This window comes from Bombus pascuorum, chromosome 3, assembly GCF_905332965.1.
Source record: "Bombus pascuorum chromosome 3, iyBomPasc1.1, whole genome shotgun sequence".
NCBI classification, from domain to species: domain Eukaryota; kingdom Metazoa; phylum Arthropoda; class Insecta; order Hymenoptera; family Apidae; genus Bombus; species Bombus pascuorum.
Window position 1 is genome coordinate 19081051 of NC_083490.1, and position 21564 is coordinate 19102614.

The 21564-nt window shown below is 34.9% G+C and overlaps 3 protein-coding genes across 6 annotated transcripts in view; 2 read left to right on the forward strand and 1 right to left on the reverse strand.

Annotated features, from left to right (window-relative positions):
- Nucleotides 1–15488, forward strand: part of LOC132904818 (cerebellar degeneration-related protein 2) — a 56852-nt gene extending 41364 nt beyond the window's left edge. For 2 of the 3 annotated variants that reach the window (XM_060955567.1, XM_060955566.1), the window contains exons 2-7: nt 9107–9219; nt 9304–9452; nt 9732–9915; nt 10702–10997; nt 11316–11469; nt 13809–15488. In XM_060955567.1, coding sequence (XP_060811550.1) covers nt 9107–9219; nt 9304–9452; nt 9732–9915; nt 10702–10997; nt 11316–11469; nt 13809–15050 — 2138 coding nt within the window. In that variant the 3' untranslated portion in view covers nt 15051–15488. Of the gene's footprint in view, nt 1–6580; nt 6835–9106; nt 9220–9303; nt 9453–9731; nt 9916–10701; nt 10998–11315; nt 11470–13808 lie in introns of those variants that run through there. The other variant, XM_060955565.1, reaches the window with a different exon arrangement.
- A 390-nt stretch (nt 15489–15878) lies between these two features.
- LOC132904830 (polymerase delta-interacting protein 3-like) lies at nt 15879–18595 on the reverse strand. 2 transcript variants are annotated; one of them, XM_060955591.1, is made up of 7 exons: nt 18440–18595; nt 17440–17864; nt 17148–17371; nt 17008–17063; nt 16700–16919; nt 16418–16626; nt 15879–16280 (listed from the first exon to the last, which is right to left on the reverse strand). In XM_060955591.1, the coding sequence occupies exons 1-7, from the start codon at nt 18514–18516 to the stop codon at nt 16202–16204; spliced, it is 1290 nt and encodes a 429-aa protein (XP_060811574.1). In that variant the 5' UTR covers nt 18517–18595; the 3' UTR covers nt 15879–16201. The 2 variants fall into 2 exon arrangements, with proteins under 2 accessions (XP_060811574.1, XP_060811575.1); XM_060955592.1 differs by having other exon boundaries at nt 17455–17864; nt 18440–18594.
- A 133-nt stretch (nt 18596–18728) lies between these two features.
- LOC132905107 (sodium/potassium-transporting ATPase subunit beta-1-like) lies at nt 18729–20920 on the forward strand. The gene is made up of 7 exons (XM_060956073.1): nt 18729–19119; nt 19377–19562; nt 19778–19894; nt 19990–20162; nt 20287–20382; nt 20541–20706; nt 20772–20920. The coding sequence occupies exons 1-7, from the start codon at nt 18984–18986 to the stop codon at nt 20918–20920; spliced, it is 1023 nt and encodes a 340-aa protein (XP_060812056.1). The 5' UTR covers nt 18729–18983.
- The last annotated feature ends 644 nt before the right edge of the window (nt 20921–21564 follow it).

Here is a 21564-nt window from a genome sequence, read left to right on the forward strand (position 1 = left end):
ATTCGTTTCGTATTCCACTCGCCAGTTCATACAACATACGTAAATTGTATGTAAACTATCGAAATTCTTCATCCTTGAACCTCTGTATGAACAAAACGGTACTTGCGGTATTTTTCTTTTGGTAATGCCAACTTTCGGTAACAAACTATTTCTACGGAAAATGCAACTTGTCAAAATTAACAAGCAGAGGAACAGAAAGAATAACGAAACTGTGTGTATTCAGAAAAATTAAAAGTGTTTGAAGAAACATGTGAATTCGTGCTGAAAACACTTTTACCGCAATAGACACGTGCATCCGTTCTCCTCACTTAAAGAACTCGACTCATTCAATTAGCGTAACCACTAAAGCAAAAACTGTTTGGCATAATTATTTATATTTTCCTTTCTAAAACAATGCAAGTATTTTCCCGTATCGTATTGTTCTAGCGTTTTGGAATACAATATTCCTCGCTGATCTCCTTAAACGTCGATGAAAAACGCAAAGTGCCTAATATAGACTCGATGCTCGTCTTTGGAGATTAACATTGAATGTTACTTGTGAAAGTAAAAAAAAAAAGGTACAGCGTGTAGAGAAGTAGATTTTTTTTTTTTTATTTTATTTTGGTTTTTTACAATTTGTTCTTATGGACATTTGGTAAAGTGTTATATCTTATTGGTGAAAAAAAAAAAAAAAATAAAAATAAATATAGCATGTGGGTGGCTACCCCCAGCGGGGTGCCAGCTTCGTTTTTCTAAGATATATCTTTTATGAGAGAAGTAGATTTAATTAAATTTTGTAAATGTGCTGATCACTGAAAATCCGCAGCATTTGGGAATAAATATTATAAACGCACATCTATTAGAAATCTTTATTTTCTGACGGTACTTACATTGTTTGTCGTTCCAAGTGTTCAATTAATTTTTTCACTCAAATTTTTTTCTCCGATGTCTAACGTCCAACGTAATTTCCACAGATTCATTTTCGATAGATGGGTCCAGCATTATTCCACCGCGTAGAATGTAATTTTCTTCGAAATTATCCATTGTCTTTAATTAAATTCGCATGAAACTTGACAAATAAAATATCCGTTTCTAGTACGGAAGTTTCTTGAGACACCGAAGCCCTAAGGATGTGAAACTAGCCATTCAGTATTTATCGTCAGGACAGTAATTTTCACGTAACGCCGTTCGCTAGGTGCATGAACAAGCTTCTTCCTAAATTATCATCCACATTTGCGTGTCCGTGTGTGTACGTACATGCACGTACACATAAGAAACACGCTTTCGAAGGTGTAATTACATCGTCGTAAACCATTAGAAAATGGAATGTTTTTGCATTTGCTACATCCCTACATGGTTACATTGTCGGTAGATCGATCACTCGAAGATACGAATTCCGATTATACCTATATAATTAGATACAGTTAAATACCTCTAATAGGATTTTTTTTTCATAATTCGTAATTAAAACGATACGCTGATAGACTTTAATAAATAGTTGCTCACGTTTGTGGTGAGTCAAGATCTCTTATCGAATTCGATTGTTGAAACGCTGAATTGATAATAATTATATTCTTGAATGCTTTGTCTCGTTGCTAGATCGCAGATATACTTACGTGCTTTCTTATTTTTCACGAATATGATTAAACAAACGAAAATATAACAAACATTTGTATCGTTATAGATTTTTCCTGATCTTTTATTCTTTTTATATACATCATTAAGTTACGACAGTTGGTATTATTTAGTCATTTCTCACGCTCTTGCATAATCTTCAAACGTGTAACGCGACATTCCTTTCCAGTTCCATCAGTCGCCACGACAAACTAAATCATATAGAACATCTGTCATAGCGGTTCGACTCATTAATTCCGCAGTTCAATCCCGCTGCGTTCTTTGCGTTCAATTTACAGCGAATCGTGTTTTTCTCTCACTAAAAGAGTTTCTTAAGAACGAACAGCATATATATATATATGAAAGAATTTATTATCGGTATGCTTTTCTTTTCAAATCATTTTCAGTACCGTAACAACACCTCAACCAGTCTTTTACTATGTCAATAAGGTTCGAGGATGTTAATGTTATTGCAGCAAGCTTAGGCGCGAAACGCTAATGCGCGGTTTTATGAAAGTACCAGAAGCGTAGTGTTGTAAAGCCGCGTTTTATCGATTCGAATTAATGCGCATAAATTTGCACATAGTTTGAAAGCGAGTTACCGCGTATTCATGTTTCTCTCGGCTTGTCCCCTTTCGGATTAATGATTTCCAATCGAGTGCAGGTAGCGATGGAATAGATATTCCATAAAGTTTCAAACAGCTCGATATTCAAATATTCGGACCGAGTAACAATTTTTCAACCGGGAATGATTCTCAAAACGTCCAGTAATTTGTAAAATTCGACTCTTTTATTAATCAACAATACTGCGTTAACTATTAACCAGTAATGATTAAACCTTTTTTTTTTTTTTATACGTAGAGAAATCCTCATGGACACTCGGTTTTGCGGTAGCAACAACCGAGTAGTGTCGGACTCTTACCGACCAAAACTCCACGGTGGTCCCCCAGACGGTTGGTAGGGGTGCCCCGGGGTCTCTTGCGAAATAACTGCCAAGACACCCCCCCCGTCGTCATCTCCCCACTTGTTTGTTTGGGGGAGGCCTCCTATTTAAGTAATGATTAAACCTATATATATTTTTTTTTTATTTTATTTTATTTTGGTTATTTTACAATTTGTCCTTGTGGACATTTGGTAAAGTGTTATATCTTGTTGGTGAAGAAAAAAAATAAAATAAAAAATAAATATAGCATGTGGGTGGCTACCCCCAGTGGGGTGCCAGCTTCGTTTTTTCTAAGTTATATCTTTTATGAGGTCTATTGGGTGTTTCCTTTTTAGTCTTCTTGCGATATTTGTTGTGTTGCACGTTTCAGCTGCCAGCTGATTCGGGTGCGTTTCTATTCTTGTTCTGTATCTTGTTGCGAATCTGGTAATCTCTTTAAACCTATATAATAATAAAAAAAAAAAAAAAAACAAAAACAGTCGAAGAACCCGTAGTCTGTGGCTTTTAAAACGTTATCAACAGTAACAGTTCGAATATCGAATATCGTATACACGGTATCAATTCCAATGTCAACAACAACTTTATATTATACCAATCAAAGCAGCGATTGGTTGATTTTGAAGGAAACAACGTGTCAGAAGCCAAATAAGATATCCCGCGGATTATCTCGTTAGATACAGTGCGTTAATAAAGCCTTATAAACTTATTACACGTATCTCTATTGGCGTTCGCTCTGCTTCCGGATATTAATCGACTGCAATTAAGATAGGTATCGTTTTCGCCATTATGCTTACGACTCGAAGGATTGTCGCGTGTCCATCGAAACGACGAAACAGGCTCTTCTGCTTTCTGCTGACTTTCATTATTTGCTTTCGACCGAGCTTTCTTCACACGTATCGTATACGTGCATGTAAGTTGCTTACGTATACCGCTTGTCTCGAATTATTTAGGTTTTTGACGGGTTACATTAGATAAGATCGTGCATTATTACGCATTGTTTTTATAATTTCTGGCTCGTGAGAAGAAGAGATTTCTCGGAGAATAGGTACAACGCTCTCGCGCCTCGTTTATGAATGAAGCGTTAGATTACCTTCTTTTCCTTTTTCCTTCTTTGATTTCACGCCGAAGCTGCTATCCAAGTAATCGAAATAATTTATTCTCTTAATCACGGAAGACCCGTTCGGACTGCTCCTTCTTGCACGTGTCTAATAATTTCACAGCTCGTACAGAGACGAGTAATTGAAATTTGAAACGTCTTATTTTTTGTTAATCATGCCAGAAGAGAAATTAGAATAAAATGCAAATAGAAATCTTCGTTCACCAGGATATTTGCCCCTTCGAATAAAATAATTTTCTGTTATTGCTTTTTCTTGCCTCCTAAGCAAAGGTGAAGGTATCTCAGATGCTCGCGTTAGAAGAACCGAATGCAGGAAGATAATGATGGTAATATATGTATATAGAATGTAGAAAGTGGAAGCAGATACTACATTTAATAAGTCGTTAAACCTGTTGAACCAACTTTTTGTAAGGGACAAGTTTGCAGTTAATGATGAATGAAGGTACCGTATAATAATTATTATTTGAATTTCACAAAAATTACACGCGTCCGTATATATCGTGTTTTAAACGTATAACGTCGCATAATTACCATAATTACGTGAATACTACGATGTTATTTATATGAGAAATTAAATCACGCGTCTATTTGATCTTGCTTCGATTATTAGAGTAAAGGGTTAAAAATTACCGTCTTAAAAAAATGAATACTCACGTTGAAAATTAAATGCTTAAATTTTTAATTCGAGAGTTATATCTTACAAGCAACTGTATCTGTTTACAGATACAGATTTATACGTCGAATGAATTTCACGATATCTGTTTTTATCAGACATTCTTCGCGAAAAATTTCGTCCGCGAAGGTCGCGTTGCTGTAAAAAGAATCGCAGAGTGAAAGAGACTGTTTCTCTCGAGTTTTGCTCAAATTGCACGCACCTGCGAACGTACGCGAAAATAAACAACGATATCCAGAAGAACGGAGACCTGTGGAATTTACGGTGCGAGCATCTTCGAGAGAAATAGTCTTAGAATGTCGCGTGTGTGCTTTATGCCCTGTTCGGCACAATGATGGGAAAGAGGAGCGCATGATTCGTTCAAGCCAATGGCAAATTTTTTACGCGTCGCCCTATTTGAACAATAAGTGAAAATAGAATAGTTTCGCAGCAACGCGCGATTAGTTTCGTGAAATACGACTGGAATACGTACTTTCGTTTAACCCTTCGATTCCCATAAGCACCTGCAGGCAAGCCGTAAATAGGCTTTTGTTACAGGATAAGTCAAAGGTGGCAGCTGTGGGTGCTCGTAGGAATAGAAGAGTTAAATATTATCGAAACAAAAGGGAATAAAGCGGAGCGTAACGAAAAACGCGGCGCGCTTAAATTTGAAAAGCACGTGATAAAATAAGAGAGATAGAGGAGGCATGAAAATCGTTGGAGATCGTTGATATACGGTTTGACCTGTATCCGCCGACTATTTCCCACACTCGTGCCCGCCGCCCGCTAAACCCAAGTGTGAAATTACATTTTACAGCAAGCCATGCCACGTGCTTTGTTCTTGCTTTATAAAACTTGGCTGTACACGCGGCATACTCGCGTACAGGGCGTGGTAGAGCGATAATGGTCCAGTCAGCTGACGTACATACTCTAGTTAATATGGGTAATATGTTGAAAGCGGTTTCACGCGCCACGCTGTATTCCTCCGTGCTCTGGAAAGGTCGCCGCTCTGCACACGTATAGGTGCACCTGTGCTGCGGTTGCTACGCCTTCCGCGAGGCTCTCAGGTCCACGCCAACAATAGCCTCCTTTCTTTTATTTCGGCCGATGAAGAGATTAATAATGTTTCGCGAGGCATTCCCAGGAGAAAGTATTCGGCAGGAGAATCGATTCAGCGGCGGGCTCGAGGTCACCAGGGGTTATTTAAATCGAAATACCACGAGCAAGTGGTTTCCACGACTGCCGGCCAAGAGATTTCGCGTCTCGCGATCAAACGAGATGCGACTCGACCGTCTTCCCGCGATTCATTGTGTAACGCGCCACGTGTTCGATGCTTAATTTTACGCTTTTCCGCTTAGCCTTCGTACGGCTACGGAGTTGCTCTTCTACCGATTCGTTTGCGGTCTTTGAATCGCGCTGTACACTCCGATTAAAACGAGGATGCCGTTGATTATCTGATATTTGATACTTTGCTCGTTTCCTTGATCAAATATTTATGCGAATTGGTCACGTAAGTATACCTCGGAAAAGATTCAAAGTTCACCGAAAAGCAAAAATCTCAACACAAGTGGAATTCTTCTTTCTTAACACGAAAATGCCACTAATTACCGCGCTACCTCGTAACGAAAAAGATACGTTTACATAATTTCGATATTCAATTTCATTTATTCAGGCGGCCACCGTTCTCGAAATTTCCCGAATTGCGGAAAATTTCAATCGCCTACTTACATAGCGCGTTTCCGCGATGATCAGAGTCGAGATGGAAACCTGGCCGATAAACGAAATATCTGTGTGCCCAAATAACAATGCCGTGATGGACGTTGATCGTTTGAAGTAAAGGTAGCGTAAGTGGGACAGTTTGCACGTGTATCAAGAGGTGTATACCCGGTAGAGAAACAGATACGCGTTTACGGAATGGGAAGAAGGGAAAGGAAAAAGAGGTGGCCACGCGGAGTGAGAGTACCCGAGGGAGGCAGTACCTGAGGAAAGATGCTCGCCATCGCCAGAAGGGAATTGCACCAGGTGAAAAAGAACAAGAGAGAGGGAGAAGGGAAGGAAAGAGCTGGCGAGAGGACTGGGTAGAGAGGGGATAGGGGAATAAAGGTGAAGAGAGGGAGGCAAGTTAGCAGTGGATGGGCATTCGACGTTTAGGCTGCATACGTTCCTCGGCTACCTAGCAATTCACAGAAGACCGGCTACCTTCGTTGGAACCGGTTGTGGTCGATAACCCGACTCCTCCGCGTGGAACGTTCGTTCGCGAATCCTATCATCTGGATGGTCCGAGTAAAAATCCTCTTCGTTCGGTGCATGTTGAGGAGCAGTTAGCAAGATACGTTGAAAGTGACGTTGAAGAACGTTTAGCGAGTTACAAGTGTTAGGAGAAAAAGTGGAAGTTCGGGTCATCTTTCAGGATCCTGCAGCTTGGAAAGATGAGCAGACATAACGCAGTCTGCGATTCGCAAACGTCGCTGAATTCCTTCGATTTTTGGGATTACTCCATCGAGCTGTCGTATCTTGAAAATCCGCAAGGTATATTAAAATGGAAAATCATTTTCGTGATGTCAAAGTTCTTGGAACAGTGGCCTTGTGTTGGAGCGTTTGCGCGGCGAATCGATTCTGAATGAGTTTAGGGAGACGAATTTGCGGAAGTGCGGGAATAACGGAAAACTACGTTTTTTCTATCCAATGTCAGAACTTTCGAGTCAAACGTGACAGCATGCTCGTTAAAAACGAATTCTAAAATATCCATCCGCTATACAGTCAAACCGTTTCGTCATTTACGAATAAGATATCGCGTCAATGACAGTGCTAACGATGTGTACACGATATATCTCTTCTTTCAAAGTGATTGCCACTTACCTTGTACCATGAATTATCTATGTTCGCAAACTATGTTTTAATTCGTTTTTGAAAAAGAAAATTTACAGATGTGAACTTTTATCAGGTACGTAATCCAGTGGTATTATCCAAATTTCGTAAAATGTTTTCGAAATCAAATAGCAGAGTAACGTATCTCGGTGTTGTCTTAAAAACTTGATAACAGGTATCAATCACTTATTTTATTTACATAGCGCATGTCAAAGTGCGGTATAAACTTGTGCGGAATACAGAAGAATTCCATTCGTCTGAACCCTTCCGTCAGGACAAGCAGTTCACATAACTGGAGTTCGTACAATAAGAGTTCGCGAATTTTCCCGCCTATTATTTTTTATACGCATAATAGGTGTTTACAATTTAGATAAGAGAATTCAGTGAACAAAGTTCAATTACTCGGGCATTAATTAAAATTTCGTTCGAATAAATAAAATGTAAATAAAATCACCGGTTTTACTGAATTCTGCAAAAGTTCGTATCGCGATTTATGTCCACTGGATGAATGGAACAAATGATCTATACGTCCTTGAGCAAACACGTAGATTTTTTCTATCATCTTCTCTCCATGGGCTTGAACAATTTTTAAACAAGACCAATTCGAATGAAATATTCATGTTATAAAAACTTGCATCAAATACGAATTACATAGTTTACGAACACGAATAATTTGTAATGTTCGCAAAGATGGAAGCGCAACAATAACGCAAAATTACAAGGTGCAATAAAAAATAAGCAGCGTCACATTACAGCTACAATTATCGTCGTGAGATTTCCCATTACGCGTGTAAAGCGTGTGCGAATTAGGAAAAAGGGGAAGAGAATGGCATTTGTCGTTGTACGTTGTTCAAGTGAATCGGGAGACATTAATGACAGCGGAGGATGGGAAGGAAAAAACGGTAGTTGGCTGGTTTCCTCGCCACGAAGGTCCTTAGCCCTAGCTAGAACGCCGTTTGTTCCTTGCCTTTAGGCTCGCTGGAGGTCGTCAGTTTTAGATCGAGGAAATGCAACGAAGCAGAACACTCGCCGTCAAGTTCAACTGTACGGAACATCCACGGCGTTATCCTTTCGATTTACAATCGCTTCGAATCGTTCGAAACTCCAGGCTCGATCTTTTGTCACGCGATCGTTTTGTCATCGTTAACAAGCGAGAGGAGCTCGGTCGGAGCTTAATTATATAGATCGGATCGCTGTTATGATCGATCCTATTGTAATTAATTACATACGCGTAAATTAACGACGTTTGCACGCGCATGATACTTTTATTATTATTATCATCGGGCAGAGGCAAATTTTTGCCACAGGTGAAATCAAGAAATTCAATGTCTCGGACGTAACTGTTATTTATATCAACAATAATTGTCGTTTTTTATATTATACTACTATATTATACCATAAGATATTATACACGTAATAATTGTGATGTGCGATCACCGATCGCTATTAGCGGGAAACCTTTCAAAGACAATGAAATTAGTTGCTTATTCCATTTATTCTTTTATAAGTTTCCAAATGAATTGATACAGTGGAGTATACTGGTAGATTAAGAGAAGAAACGTTTGTCTTTTTAATGATCGTTGGGAATATTACATGGAATGTGTGTAAAATCATGTTTAATGGATGTGGGAGAAATTTTCCAGATATTCGCTGTATAACGATTCGTTTTATTTGAACGCGCGTTAATGTACGTATAAATTCGTATAATCGCAGATATGAAAAGAGTCTGCATTTTCTTTTCTTTTTTTTTTTTTTTTTTTTTTATTAAATTTCTCGTACCGTTCAAATATGATTATCCGTAAAATATAATTGGAAAAGCGAATTTTTTTAATCCTTAAATATCCTACAAATGCATAAAAATCTGTTATCTATACATAATATAAAAGTTTTACGTGAAATTTCCGAGAAATCTCTAATTGGGAATTTATTTCAGACTTGCAATTGGCTGCAGAACTCGGCAAAACACTTTTAGAACGGAACAAGGAATTAGAAAACATTATCAAAACACACCAGTCCACCGTTGAGGAACAAGCACAAGAAATAGAGGTAACTTTTCAATATTTGCCACGTTGTCGAGAATTTATGCTAATCGCGAGGGCCATTTATTTACATTGAAATATGCTTCTCTAGTATATGAAAAAACAAACAGCTGCTTTGAGGGAGGTAAACGACTCACGATTGAAAATTTATGAGCAACTCGAAGTCAGCATCCAGGATTTGGAACGTGCAAATCACCGTCTCGTGATTGAGAACACAAGTGACAAAAAGCTAATCAAAAGGTATGAAAATTTACTGTTACTCAATTTCCTTTCATTTACTTACTTTTAGAGAAGTTTCCCTTTAAAAATATTCAACTAATTAATCGACTATCGTTAGAACTATCGAATTATCAAATATTATTAGAATGGCATGTTTTTAATAAAACAATTCATTATAATTATTTAATTACAAAGATACGTGTGTAAATTATCAATATCAGAAGCAAGAAATACGTATGCGGCGTGTAACTTGGTCGAATGTTATGTAATTAATAAACGCTTCTCGTAATTTGTTAACAGCCAGTGTTTGACGATCGAGAGCTTGGAAACTCGGTGCGAGGAATTCCAGAAGAAAATCGACGAGATAAACGAGCAACATGAAAGTATACTTCGGCAACAGACTGCGAGTCAATCGACGAATACCGCACAAACACAGACCTTTTTATGGAAAGCGCCGGCCATGCAGGGTGGCAGCATACAACAGGTTATTAATATTCATAGAATTCATTTTGCACCATCTCAGATACGTTCTATAATTATCGGTTGTTTTGTATTTCGTACTAAGCTGTAAACGGTAAAATTTCAATTCCATCGTTGAAACGTCGTTCGATTTACCGATGAAATTTCTATCCTGTTTTTTTTATTTTTTTTATTTTATTTTGGTTTTTACAATTTGTTCTGAAGGACATTTGGTAAAGTGTTCTCATTGGTAAATAAAAAAATAAAATAAAAATAAATATAGCATGTGGGTGGGTACCCCCAGCGGGGTGTCAATTTCGTTTTTTCCAAGTTATATCTTTTGTGTAAAATAACTTTTTTTTTTTTGTTTTATTTTGGTTTTTACAATTTGTCCTGAAGGACATTTGGTAAAGTATTATATCTCATTGGTAATAAACAAAATAAAATAAAAATAAATATAGCATGTGGGTGGCTACCCCCAGCAAGGTGCCAGCTTCGTGTTTGCTAAGTTATCAGTTTATCGTTTGCTAAGTTATCAGTTTCAGCGTTTAGTTAGCAAAAAATTGTATTGGCAAAACTTTTGTTATTCGCAGAAGAATTACAAGCCTCTTTGAAAGCTATGCGATATCGTTGAAGATAAATTTTAATACTCCAAGTACAGTTATTTATAGTTTGCGATAAATTACCAAGGATAGTACATATTGTTAATATACCATAGAACTGTTATTATAGATATTATTGCAGGTACTAGAATCGACATAAAGGAGCGCAGTAGGTATTTATGAAATTGAAACGTGGAAATATTTTTCAGAGCGCTGCCTCACGTGGCCAAAGACCTTTCCAAGAAGCTATCATTGACTCGAACGTTCGACAATTTCATACAACAGTTTCAACAAACGACGAAGAAGTTACCGAATTGCTGAGGCAGGTGCAGGAAGCGCGAAGTCAAAGAACAAGGGAGCAAAAGAAAGTCGCTGAGCTCGAACAACAATTAACTACTGTATTGCAGGAAAATACTACATTAGAAGAACAGTTGAACGTTTTGCGGGGTAAAGCACAAGACGTAAAAAATCTTCAAGAAGAAATAAACACGCTCGAAGAAGTTAGGTGGGTGTTATAGAAAAACTTTTTCCATTGAAATTTCCTAAAGTTTCCAAGTGATAGGAATCGTAAAATTCTTTGTAAAATATTTCCGGTATTAATGAATCTTTCACATTATTTTTCCCCCTATCCAAGACATCTTATATTCAAAAGTATTTGAATATTTTAACACGTTCCTTATTTTATTAACCATTTAACGTGCACAACTATGACGTACGCGATCGTAAATTATTTTTTATTTACTCTACCTATCGATTGTTGTACGGATTCAGGGAAACATCACTGGCACGATTTCAGTAATGAAAAATTGTCATCTTTTTACAGACGAGGCCAACTATGTGGACGATGTTTACGCGGAATGGAATCTAAAACACACGACGAACTCTCTATAATGTTGAACCAGGAAGAGTACGATGACATTGGCATGGCTGAATCACTCATAAGTGACACTCAACGTGACACCGTATCTGTTACCGAGGTACCTTCTTCATATTCATTTGTGCAATGTTTGCTGTATCAGACAATGTGTGTGCATGAAATGTTTTCTGTTTTTTTTTTTGCCCTCTGACTTTGCTTGTATTACATTGTTTTACTCTCCTTTCTAAGCAATATTTATTTCGTACATTTTGTACGTCCCGCAAAATAATATCCCGACGATATGATTTTAAATCGATAGTATAATTGTCTTATAATTTATACCATATTTTATAGGAAATTTTGGTCCATGCCAATACCTCTGTTTTTCACTATATATCTAGTAAGAGCTTCTTAGTTACGCGAGTAGATTCAAAAGTAATTTAATTTTATTTGCTTTAGGAGACACTTCCAACAAAGATTAAGAAATCCAAGGCAAATAAAGAGAATAAAGAATTTCGTATGCTGTTGTGGACAACTTTCGCGTGTATATGGAAAACACCGTCGTTAATTTTTGTTTTCTTTCATACGATATGGTACATAAAAAACGAGTGCGTTATGCCATTGTTATTGAAACCGTTCCGAATACCAATTTTCATTTTAAGAAAGGTGTTGCCATCGAAAAGTAGTAATAAGCTACTTTAAACCATAGAAAGCGCGTACAGACAACAGTAAATAATTGAAAGTCAGACAGACTCGATGCAACGAGTATTTTACATGTTAGATGACGTGTTATCGAAAGACCATCTACTTGACAAAAATTACGTATCAAAGCTAAATTTAGCTTAAATCTTTATCAATTTTTTAACTACAAACGTATCGTACTACTAACTATAATCGAAAATGCCATTAGCTTTGATCAAATTCCGATATTTAATTCAAAACTCGTGAAATTTTTCGTTATCAAGTCTTTCGTTCTACTATGATTAAAGTCAGAGTATAATATTTATCCTTATACCGGTGACTACTGTAATTAAGCAAGTTTTACTTTTATTTTTGTAGTTTTCTGTAGTTTCTAGCTTGTAGATGTTTGCGGCTTGTGATTAGACCGTTCCTAGTTTTGTACCATTATTTAACAAATTTCGAGATGAAATTGATAGGTACAGAAAAAGTTTGAAGTTAGATAACAAAGTTATTAGACTTCTTTAATAAGGCTGATTGAAAATGGTGTAGGTAAAGAGCATGATGACAATTATAACTGAGCACTTACATTACTACGAATCTAACTATAACGAATTTAATATCGTAAGTTAGCAAGGATAGTATTAAAGCATGGCTCTAGGATGATTACTAGTATACTAGGATGATAGAAAAATGCCACGTATCAATGAAAAAATGTTTTCGCACGTGTAAAATATTAATAGATGAGGAAACTAGTTAGTATCCCCGGAATAGGTAGATATTACACATATCTTTAAAAAGGGATATCTTTAAAAAGAAAAGAGGAGAAACAGTTTAATTTCCAAAGAGTAAAAAGACTGTGTTAAATTAACGAATTAGCGAATAAGTTGTTTCCATGTGCAATTAGTTATCGTATGAAATTCGAATAGGTCGGATTTGGTGATGTTGCTTATTATTTATTTATTTATTTTTGTTTTACAGTTAAGTTTGCTTCGCCGCATTAACTTTCTAAAGTTGTTAGTTCAACTTTGAGCATGAACCAATTTGTTAGCATATCTAGTCGACTTGTTATTTGTTAAAATTACATTGTACAATGTAAGTGCCAGATTTATATGATATTAAATAAAATATATTTTTACAACAAATATCGTTGTTTTTATTTAACATCCTATAAATCTGGCGTTTCCTGTACCATGCATCCAAGAATCCTTGCATTTTTAAATGATGTAAATGCTTTTTCTTTTTAGTGCAATACAACCATGTTTATATGAAACTATTGGGGGGCAAGTTGGTTCATACAAGTTTCACATAGGTCGTTCGTATAAATCTATGATTTTTCGTTCGATTAATAAGTTTATATTCGCATGAGGCTATATTTCGCAAAGCATTTCCTCTTAAAAACATAATAATGTTGGAAAGGATGCTCCTACTGTTCACATCTTATCATGCCATTAACGCTCAACGCTAGTTTAAATAAGAAGCTCAGTTAAAGTTCTTAATTAGATACTATTACAATTTCGTCGATGTAAACGAACTTGCACTATATTTTCTTCATGCTGATTTCAGTTTTTCCTACAAGCCAATAAAACATTATTTTAATTTACTATATGTCAAAGTCAAGTTTTAGTTTTGGAGGAACAAAATTTTAGAGTTAAATATGGTTACCCACTACATATTTCGTTACGTGTGATATTTTTCATAATTTTACTTTGCATTGATCCTGTAGATTTATGACACTGCCACGAAATTCCTACGTATAAAGCGACTATATTTTGCTTTCAGGATACGAACGAACTCGAAGGACAAAACGACTTGAAGAATCCCTACAGAGAGCTAGTAGAAAAGTACCAAGCTTTGTTAGAAGTTCAAAGACGCTCGGCTCTTCGACGAAAGGACAGCGTGCCAACGCCTATGTCGTTGCAAGAAGAACTGGAGATGTCGGGCGAATTTAACAACTTCCATGCTCCGACGTTGGAAACGGAGATTCAACAAGAACCGACGAAACCTGCCAGTGGAAACGCTACACGTGCCAAAACTGAAGTATGCGGTAAGAAAATACTCTCGGCTACACCTACAGACTTCTCCGAAGCCGAGACTTCGTCTTCTGGATTCTCGGACGAGACGAGCAATAAAGCGACGCAAACGGAAGGAAGGCCCGGCTCCTTCCTTTGTTCTATCGCGGACGGAGAAGATTGCAAGTTCAGCATTTATGACGATAATAGCCCGTTCGAGAGTAGATTTAGGAAAACACCAGAATATAGACAATTATTTAGCGAGATATTCAGCGTCCTTAAACGAGCGGCGGAAGCCAAAGACGAAGGGGAAAAATTACCGTTGCTCGATGATTCTACGACTACGACAGCTTCTCAACAGCAATCGCCGATTCCACTCCAAGAGGAAGTTCCAAGCGAGACTACGGACGACAACCAGAGCGTCACTTCGTCCATGTTCTCCTCCGCAGTATCTGAGCCGCCTTACAGAGTACAATTGCCTGCCTCATCGAACGAAGTTAAAGAAGAACAAAATACCGAGACAAGTACGATTGCGCAGGCAAAAATTAGAAACGATATTATTCGAGACACGAATCATACGGTTTCTATAGCGCTTAATTATAAAAAGAAAGCCACAAGAAAAAATACTAATAGAAAATTGTCGTATAACGAGAGACCAGCGACGCCTGATACGATTCCGACGACAAACCCGAGGTACGTGCCGCCAAAGTCGAACAGCGGTGGAAAGAAGAAGTTCAGACCTTTCACAATCGCCAATCAAAATGGTAGTCTCGTCTGTAATGGATACAGTTATGCGAGTAAAATTAAAGAATCGCCCAATTACGGAAGACAGTCAAATAACGTGTACATACAGAACCAGAACGATCAACAGAATAGCAGTTTTGAGTACAGAAACTATAAACCGAGCACCGCGTCTGAAGATGTTGCTCGATTAAAACGTTTAGAAATGTCTTACGCAGAAGTTCTTCGATTGCCAAATAGGTCTAAAACAAGTAATTATCGTAGAAGTTAAAATATTCACATACGCGATACCTTTAAACGAAAAAGAAACTTTTATACGTAAGATATAGTCAAATGAGATTAAGTTGCGAATTTTTTAAGTATTTAATGTCAAATAAATACTTAGAACATGATTTAAATTATTTCCGAAATAATTATTCAGTATTGATAATCAGTGCTACCTTGTGAATATCTAAGAGAAGCGATTGTGAGTAACGTCTGTACTAGATATTAAACTATTTGACATTAATTTTTTATTGTATTTTGTATCTTAATTGTATATGTTTTTTCATGTGAATGTGTGTGGGTAACCAAGGTACATAACTTTAATATATTCAATAATATCTGCAAGAGATCTATGAGTAAGATAAGTCGAGTCGTGCCTCGCGAGTTCGTTTTTCTTTAGAAATTGTAGTTGTAACCAGGAATAAAATTATTTATGTGCCATTTACTATGCCGAATTATAATTCTCAACTATTCCAAATACTTGCTCCAACTTCCTCCCATAATTTAATATCTATTTCCAAGAGAATTCACAATAGTACATTTCATTAATAGCATGTACAGAGTATTAGCTTTTATATTTCATAGCTATAAATTACAATATTGTGATCGTCTTATTATACCAAGTAAATAAAACCATCATAGTCAGCATATTCTATCGCGATAACATCTAATTCCTTTCTCTACAGCATCCTGTAAATAGCCTTGTTATCCTTTTATTTATCATTACGTTACTTTATAAAATACTCTGAAGAACGAGTATATACTTTTTACACTTTAATTCCAATCTAATGCGAACATTTTTCTTCGATTCTCGAATCTCATTGACAACGAAGTATTAAAAATTCCTAAATGCTTGTTGTTTTATTTGACTATATTAAATATACAATAAGCATTCTTGTATCTGTTTTTTATAACAACATTCAATTCATTTGCTATTGAGCTAATTTCGTTCAATTGTAATATAGATTAAAAATAAGATACATGAAATTTTATAAATACAATTTCCAATCAGGACTCCTTTCTCCAGATGTGTACAGTCTGTTCACATCTTTTAATCTCTTGATTCCTTTTCTATTTCCTTCTCTTTTAAAAATATTTAGAATAAAAACTTTCGCCATTATATATGGCATTTTATGATTAAAATTGAAATATATTTGATTAAGAATCATCGAACAATGCACGGTGTACTGCTCCTAAACTTGGTTGTACATAACTTGAACTAACACTTCTTCTGGATCTATAAGAGTACATAAAAATGGAAATATTTATTCGTTACACAAACTTCGTGGTCATAATAAAATATGACAAAGCCTCGCACTCAATCTTCTTTTACCATAATAGTATTTCGTCATAACAATAAAATATTATACTTACTCTGTAAGAGACCTAACGGCTGGTCCAGTTGGATTATTTTTTGGTCGTGGATTTACAAGAAGACACTTCATAGGGTGTCCATCTAATTGTCTATTATGATAAGTTTCAACAGCTTTAGTAGCATCCTTTAATGTTTTATAAATTACTTCTGCTGTACCTGGTCGTACTAGTCTGGATACTAATAATTCTCCTACGTCCTCAAATAATTCCTGTAATATACGAATATTTCTTCTTTAGTTGAGCTACAATTAAATACGCTTAATGCTCCTGACTTGATTATACCTTGATATCTTCTTGAGTGACATTTGCTTGTAAATTTGATACTACAATCCGATAACCGGTTGATTGTGACGACGAAGTGGAGCTTGTTTTGGATCGAGGTAAAACACCTATATTACGCGATTTACTCGGAACTGAATCTAGTCTTGATTTTACTCCAATATCTCTATGACTTCTTGAATCATAGTACTTTGAATCTGTTGCATCTTCTGCTAATATAGTTCTGTAAAAGTAACAATAAGTCAAATATTATATGTAACAAATTTTATTTGTTACAATAAATTTGAACAAAATCAATAAAAAAAATATACCTTGATTTTGTACCGAAACTCCAATCTTCCTTATATGAGGGAGAAGCAGGTTTTGTCTGAAATCATTAATTACGAATAATTTAAAAGTTCAAAATTAAAGAACTAACATGACAAACAACAGTGTATGTAACGGCAATTACCATTGGAAAACGTGCAATAACTTTATAATCTCTTGCTCTTTCACGTTCTCGATCATCGTCAGGTTTACGAGAAGGTACAATTCTTATTACGTTACTGCTTGTTGGTTTTACCCATGTGTATGAAGATGTAGGTTTAATACTGAAAGCTGGAGGAGGTGGAGGTGGTGTAGGAGCATATTCGTTACTTACTGTTCTTCTTAAAGGTGCTGATTCCATCATATAATCTAAAATACAGAAAGACATTAAATAATCCTGCGTGTCGATCGCTACAAACCAAATTAAATATGTATACCAATTTTCTTTTTACCATCAATAAAATCCATGTTCATATCTCCCATGTAATGAGTTTCTGCAATTGGATGTGACCTATAACCCACTGCCCTAGTGGATGGTGGCATATAATTGTTTGGAATATTTGGTGCTACTGTGTGTGGCATAATTGGAGGCACTTTATTAGTTGATAAAGACAGTCTTCCATTACGACCTGTTTTTTGAGATATCCCAGATAACTGTGCTTTTATTTTCTTAAATTGTGATGCACGAATTTTATCCAATTTTAATCTGGCATCACTTTGTTTGGCAATTTCTGCAAGTTTATCTCTTGCATCTGTAAGTTTCTCTCGATTCTTTTGTATAATTTTAAATCGTGCATCAGTAATAACTTGTGAACCTCGTCCTCTCAGTGAACCATTAGCACGTGCACCCTTATTAATACCTCTTCGGATATTATATAGAACATGGGAAAATGACAGTTAATTTTCATGCTCATCATATTTAATTTCTGTAATGCATTTCTAAGAATAAAGCTTAATACAATGTCATACTGAAATACTAATAATTATACAGATTAAGGTTAGATATCAATAAACAAAGGTAATCATATTACAACATTGTTTTATAGTAAATAGTAATTGCTATGTATGCTTTTGAAACGAAATAATGAGAAAATATATATAAATAACAATTATTTACAATGTCTGTAAAAAGACAATACAAATTTTTAATCATTCCTGACAACACTACAGAAAAGCTTCCAACTTAAAATGTATTTTTTCATTAATCACAAATTATGAAATAAATCTGTCGAACCAATAAAATAACAGAAAAATTGATGAAAAAAACAACATTATGCATAAAACGAAAATTTTGAAAATGGTTGCCAGATAATGTTTTAAAAACGAAATTTTCTTTTTGATAAATGCAAACTCATTTTTTTAAGGTTATGAAGAAATCGATAATATAGTAGTCACAATAGAGTCAAATTTATTACTAATTTTTTAAAATTGTCTCACCTTCCACCTCTGCTTCTCATTCCTGATGATTTTGATTTTTTAATTATGTCATCTAAACTTAGACCGACATCAGCCATACCGTAACAATCCAACTACTCGAAACTGACGCGAATCATGGAATCGAAGATACATGCGATATGCAACTATGTAGGCTAGCTTACACTTCAAGGGGAATTCTCATATAATTATTGGTTTAACGTTATTTCTAACGACTTCTAGAAACCCTTCTGTATGATATCGAAAAGAAAATATTTAAAATATGTACAATGTAAGGGTAGATTAATCAATGATAAAAATATTACTCATATATATTTCCTTAACACTATTGTATATGCAAATTATGGAATTATTTTTAACACATATATATTTGTTCATTGAAATATTTAGATCTGTGTATCCGCGCGAAAATGTATCTTTCCTTGAAGTCAGTTCAAAATAAATGCACAAAAGATTGTTAAAAATAACTAACTTCAGAAACTAGAATATCTTTCCCGTTAATTTTCCTCTCATAACTTCAAATTGAAGATATAAATCAGTCCTCGATATGGTAATTTTACATGATGAAGAGTATTACAAAAGTCGAATACCGCAACCCGATTTAGGACCTCTTCGAAACTTTCTGCGGTTTATTTGGGATAATAATCGAAAGGCATTTCTTGACAGAACAGCGAAAGAATGGGGTAACGTCATGAATAATTCGAACAAGCATTCTATTTTTATTTTATGCTACAATTTAGTATTTCTGTTCACATAACTTAGCATAGTTCGGAAAAAATAAAATTTTATGAAATGATCATAGAAATGAATGTGACGACTGATGCATTGTATTAATTTAGTTACATCCGGTTTTTATACGCTTTGTTATGTTATGATTCATGGAGAATTATAGCCTTGTGCGATTAAACGTGTTAACGTAAAACATATATTTGAAATGTAGGTCAACTAGGAATATTTTATTTGTTCTTCTTTGCCGTTTTGGGATCAATATTCGCAATACAAATGAAGATCAGTATAGATTATGTTTCTAAACTAGATAGACCATTTTTTCAATACTCTGGTCAAATTACACAATCTATTTCCGCAAGGAGCGTACGTCTTTCCCGTTCTGCTTTTGGTAGTCCAGGTATCAATCATATTAAAAGAAACATAGAAATAATGTAAAAATAGAAATCAAATAATTTACTTTTCAATAAATTTTTATCCTGTATAATATTTCAACAATGGATGTATTTTATTCTTGTAACTTGATTCGTCACAAGATTATTTACAAGAATAATGTTAAATTAATTGATAATGCACCCAATATGGACGCTCATATTAAGTAAAATCTTTCTAAAGGAATAGTTTTTAAACCAAACAGTATATCAGCTGCATCACCCATTATTGCCGTGAGCAATTTGCTTAGCAGCACCAGACCGGACAGATATATTCGAGCCATGTCTGATTTTTTACAAGGTATCATATATATATAATGTTTATTTGTAATATTTCTAACCTTGTACTCATTCTTGTTTATAAGATCTTATAATTCTTAACGTATTTTATTTTAGAATATCATAAGAATATGTCGAACTATGACTTATATTGTCAGAATAAACATACGAAGACAAATCACAATAAAAAACCTTGCTTTTTTGATATAAAATCTCTTGGAATATGTAGCAAGCCTCCATACGGATATACAAAACCGTTCCAACCTTGTGTTCTTATTAAATTTAATAAAGTAATTTTCTCATAAGTATAAACTGCGGATGTTTATATCTGCATTTATAAAAAAATGTTAAGTGTAAAAAAATGCACATATTCAAATATATGATATATATATCATATATATTAATATGTTGTAGAGGTTCGATTGGATACCTGAATATTATAATAATTCTTCGAATCTGCCAGATCATATGCCAGATAAATTGAAGAAAGCAGTACGACAATCTACAAAGGTTTCGTTTAGTAAATGAACTATTATAATTTTATTTCTTTTATTTCTACTTCTTTATTATGTTTACGAATATATTCTCTCTTATTAATTATACATATTAATTGTACATATTCTCTCTTATTAAATATGAGCGAGATATTTAAATGTATCTTTTATAAGCCTTACATTTGGTTGTCGTGCGATGGAGCAAATAACGTTGATAAGGAACACATCGGAGAAATAGAATACATTCCAAATCCTGCATTTCCAGTCCAATATTTTCCGTTTACCGGACAACCAGGTTATCTGTCCCCTATTGTCGCATTAAAATTTAGAAATTTAACACGTAAGTATGAAGCTTCTACTTCGCAAACTTATTTATTATTATTATTATTTTTGTAATTACTGCAGGAAATAGACTAGTGACAGTGGAATGTTATTTATGGGCTTACAATATCGAACAATATCACCGTTATTCATTAGATTTTCAAATAATGTCAGGTAAAACAAGAGAGAAAACTTATTGGCAATTTACTCTTTCTAATAATTCGTTTGTTTAATGACAAGTTAATTTTTTATTAGGGAATTAAATTCGCTATACAATCATGGAGGGTGATAAGAATTTTTTGCTATTTTTATGATATAAAAAATCGCACGAAATATTTTAAATAGATATAAGGATATAAAAGATAAATGCGAAGAAAAAATTTTGCTCCTAGGCAATTCAATTGTTGTCATTTAATTGCAATAATATTCGACCTTCTGCGTGGCCATGCAGGGAGATTCATTTCAACTAAAACGTGTGAAATCCAATTTACAGTAAAGCGCGATCCACGGTATGTTTTATGTATCTTACGATAAGAAACACGTGAAATAGTTTGACCTTCGATGCTTCTGATCTATACGCGATTGCATAATCTAAAATCGAAAAGATAAAATCTAATACCTCGTGATATAATTGCCGCGTATCATTTGAATGAAAACAAGGTACAATACGATTTAATAAATCACTATTTAAGAAATTGTGAATGAAATTGACGATTAAAAATATGAGAGAGCAATTTGTAGAGTAAATTTGAATCGTAAATACACATTTTACTTCGAACATAGTTACGAAAAAATTATATTTACTGTATTAATTTAACAGCTAATAAGTGATAATAGAAATTACGATTTAAATGTAAATTTTAAAAGCCATCATATG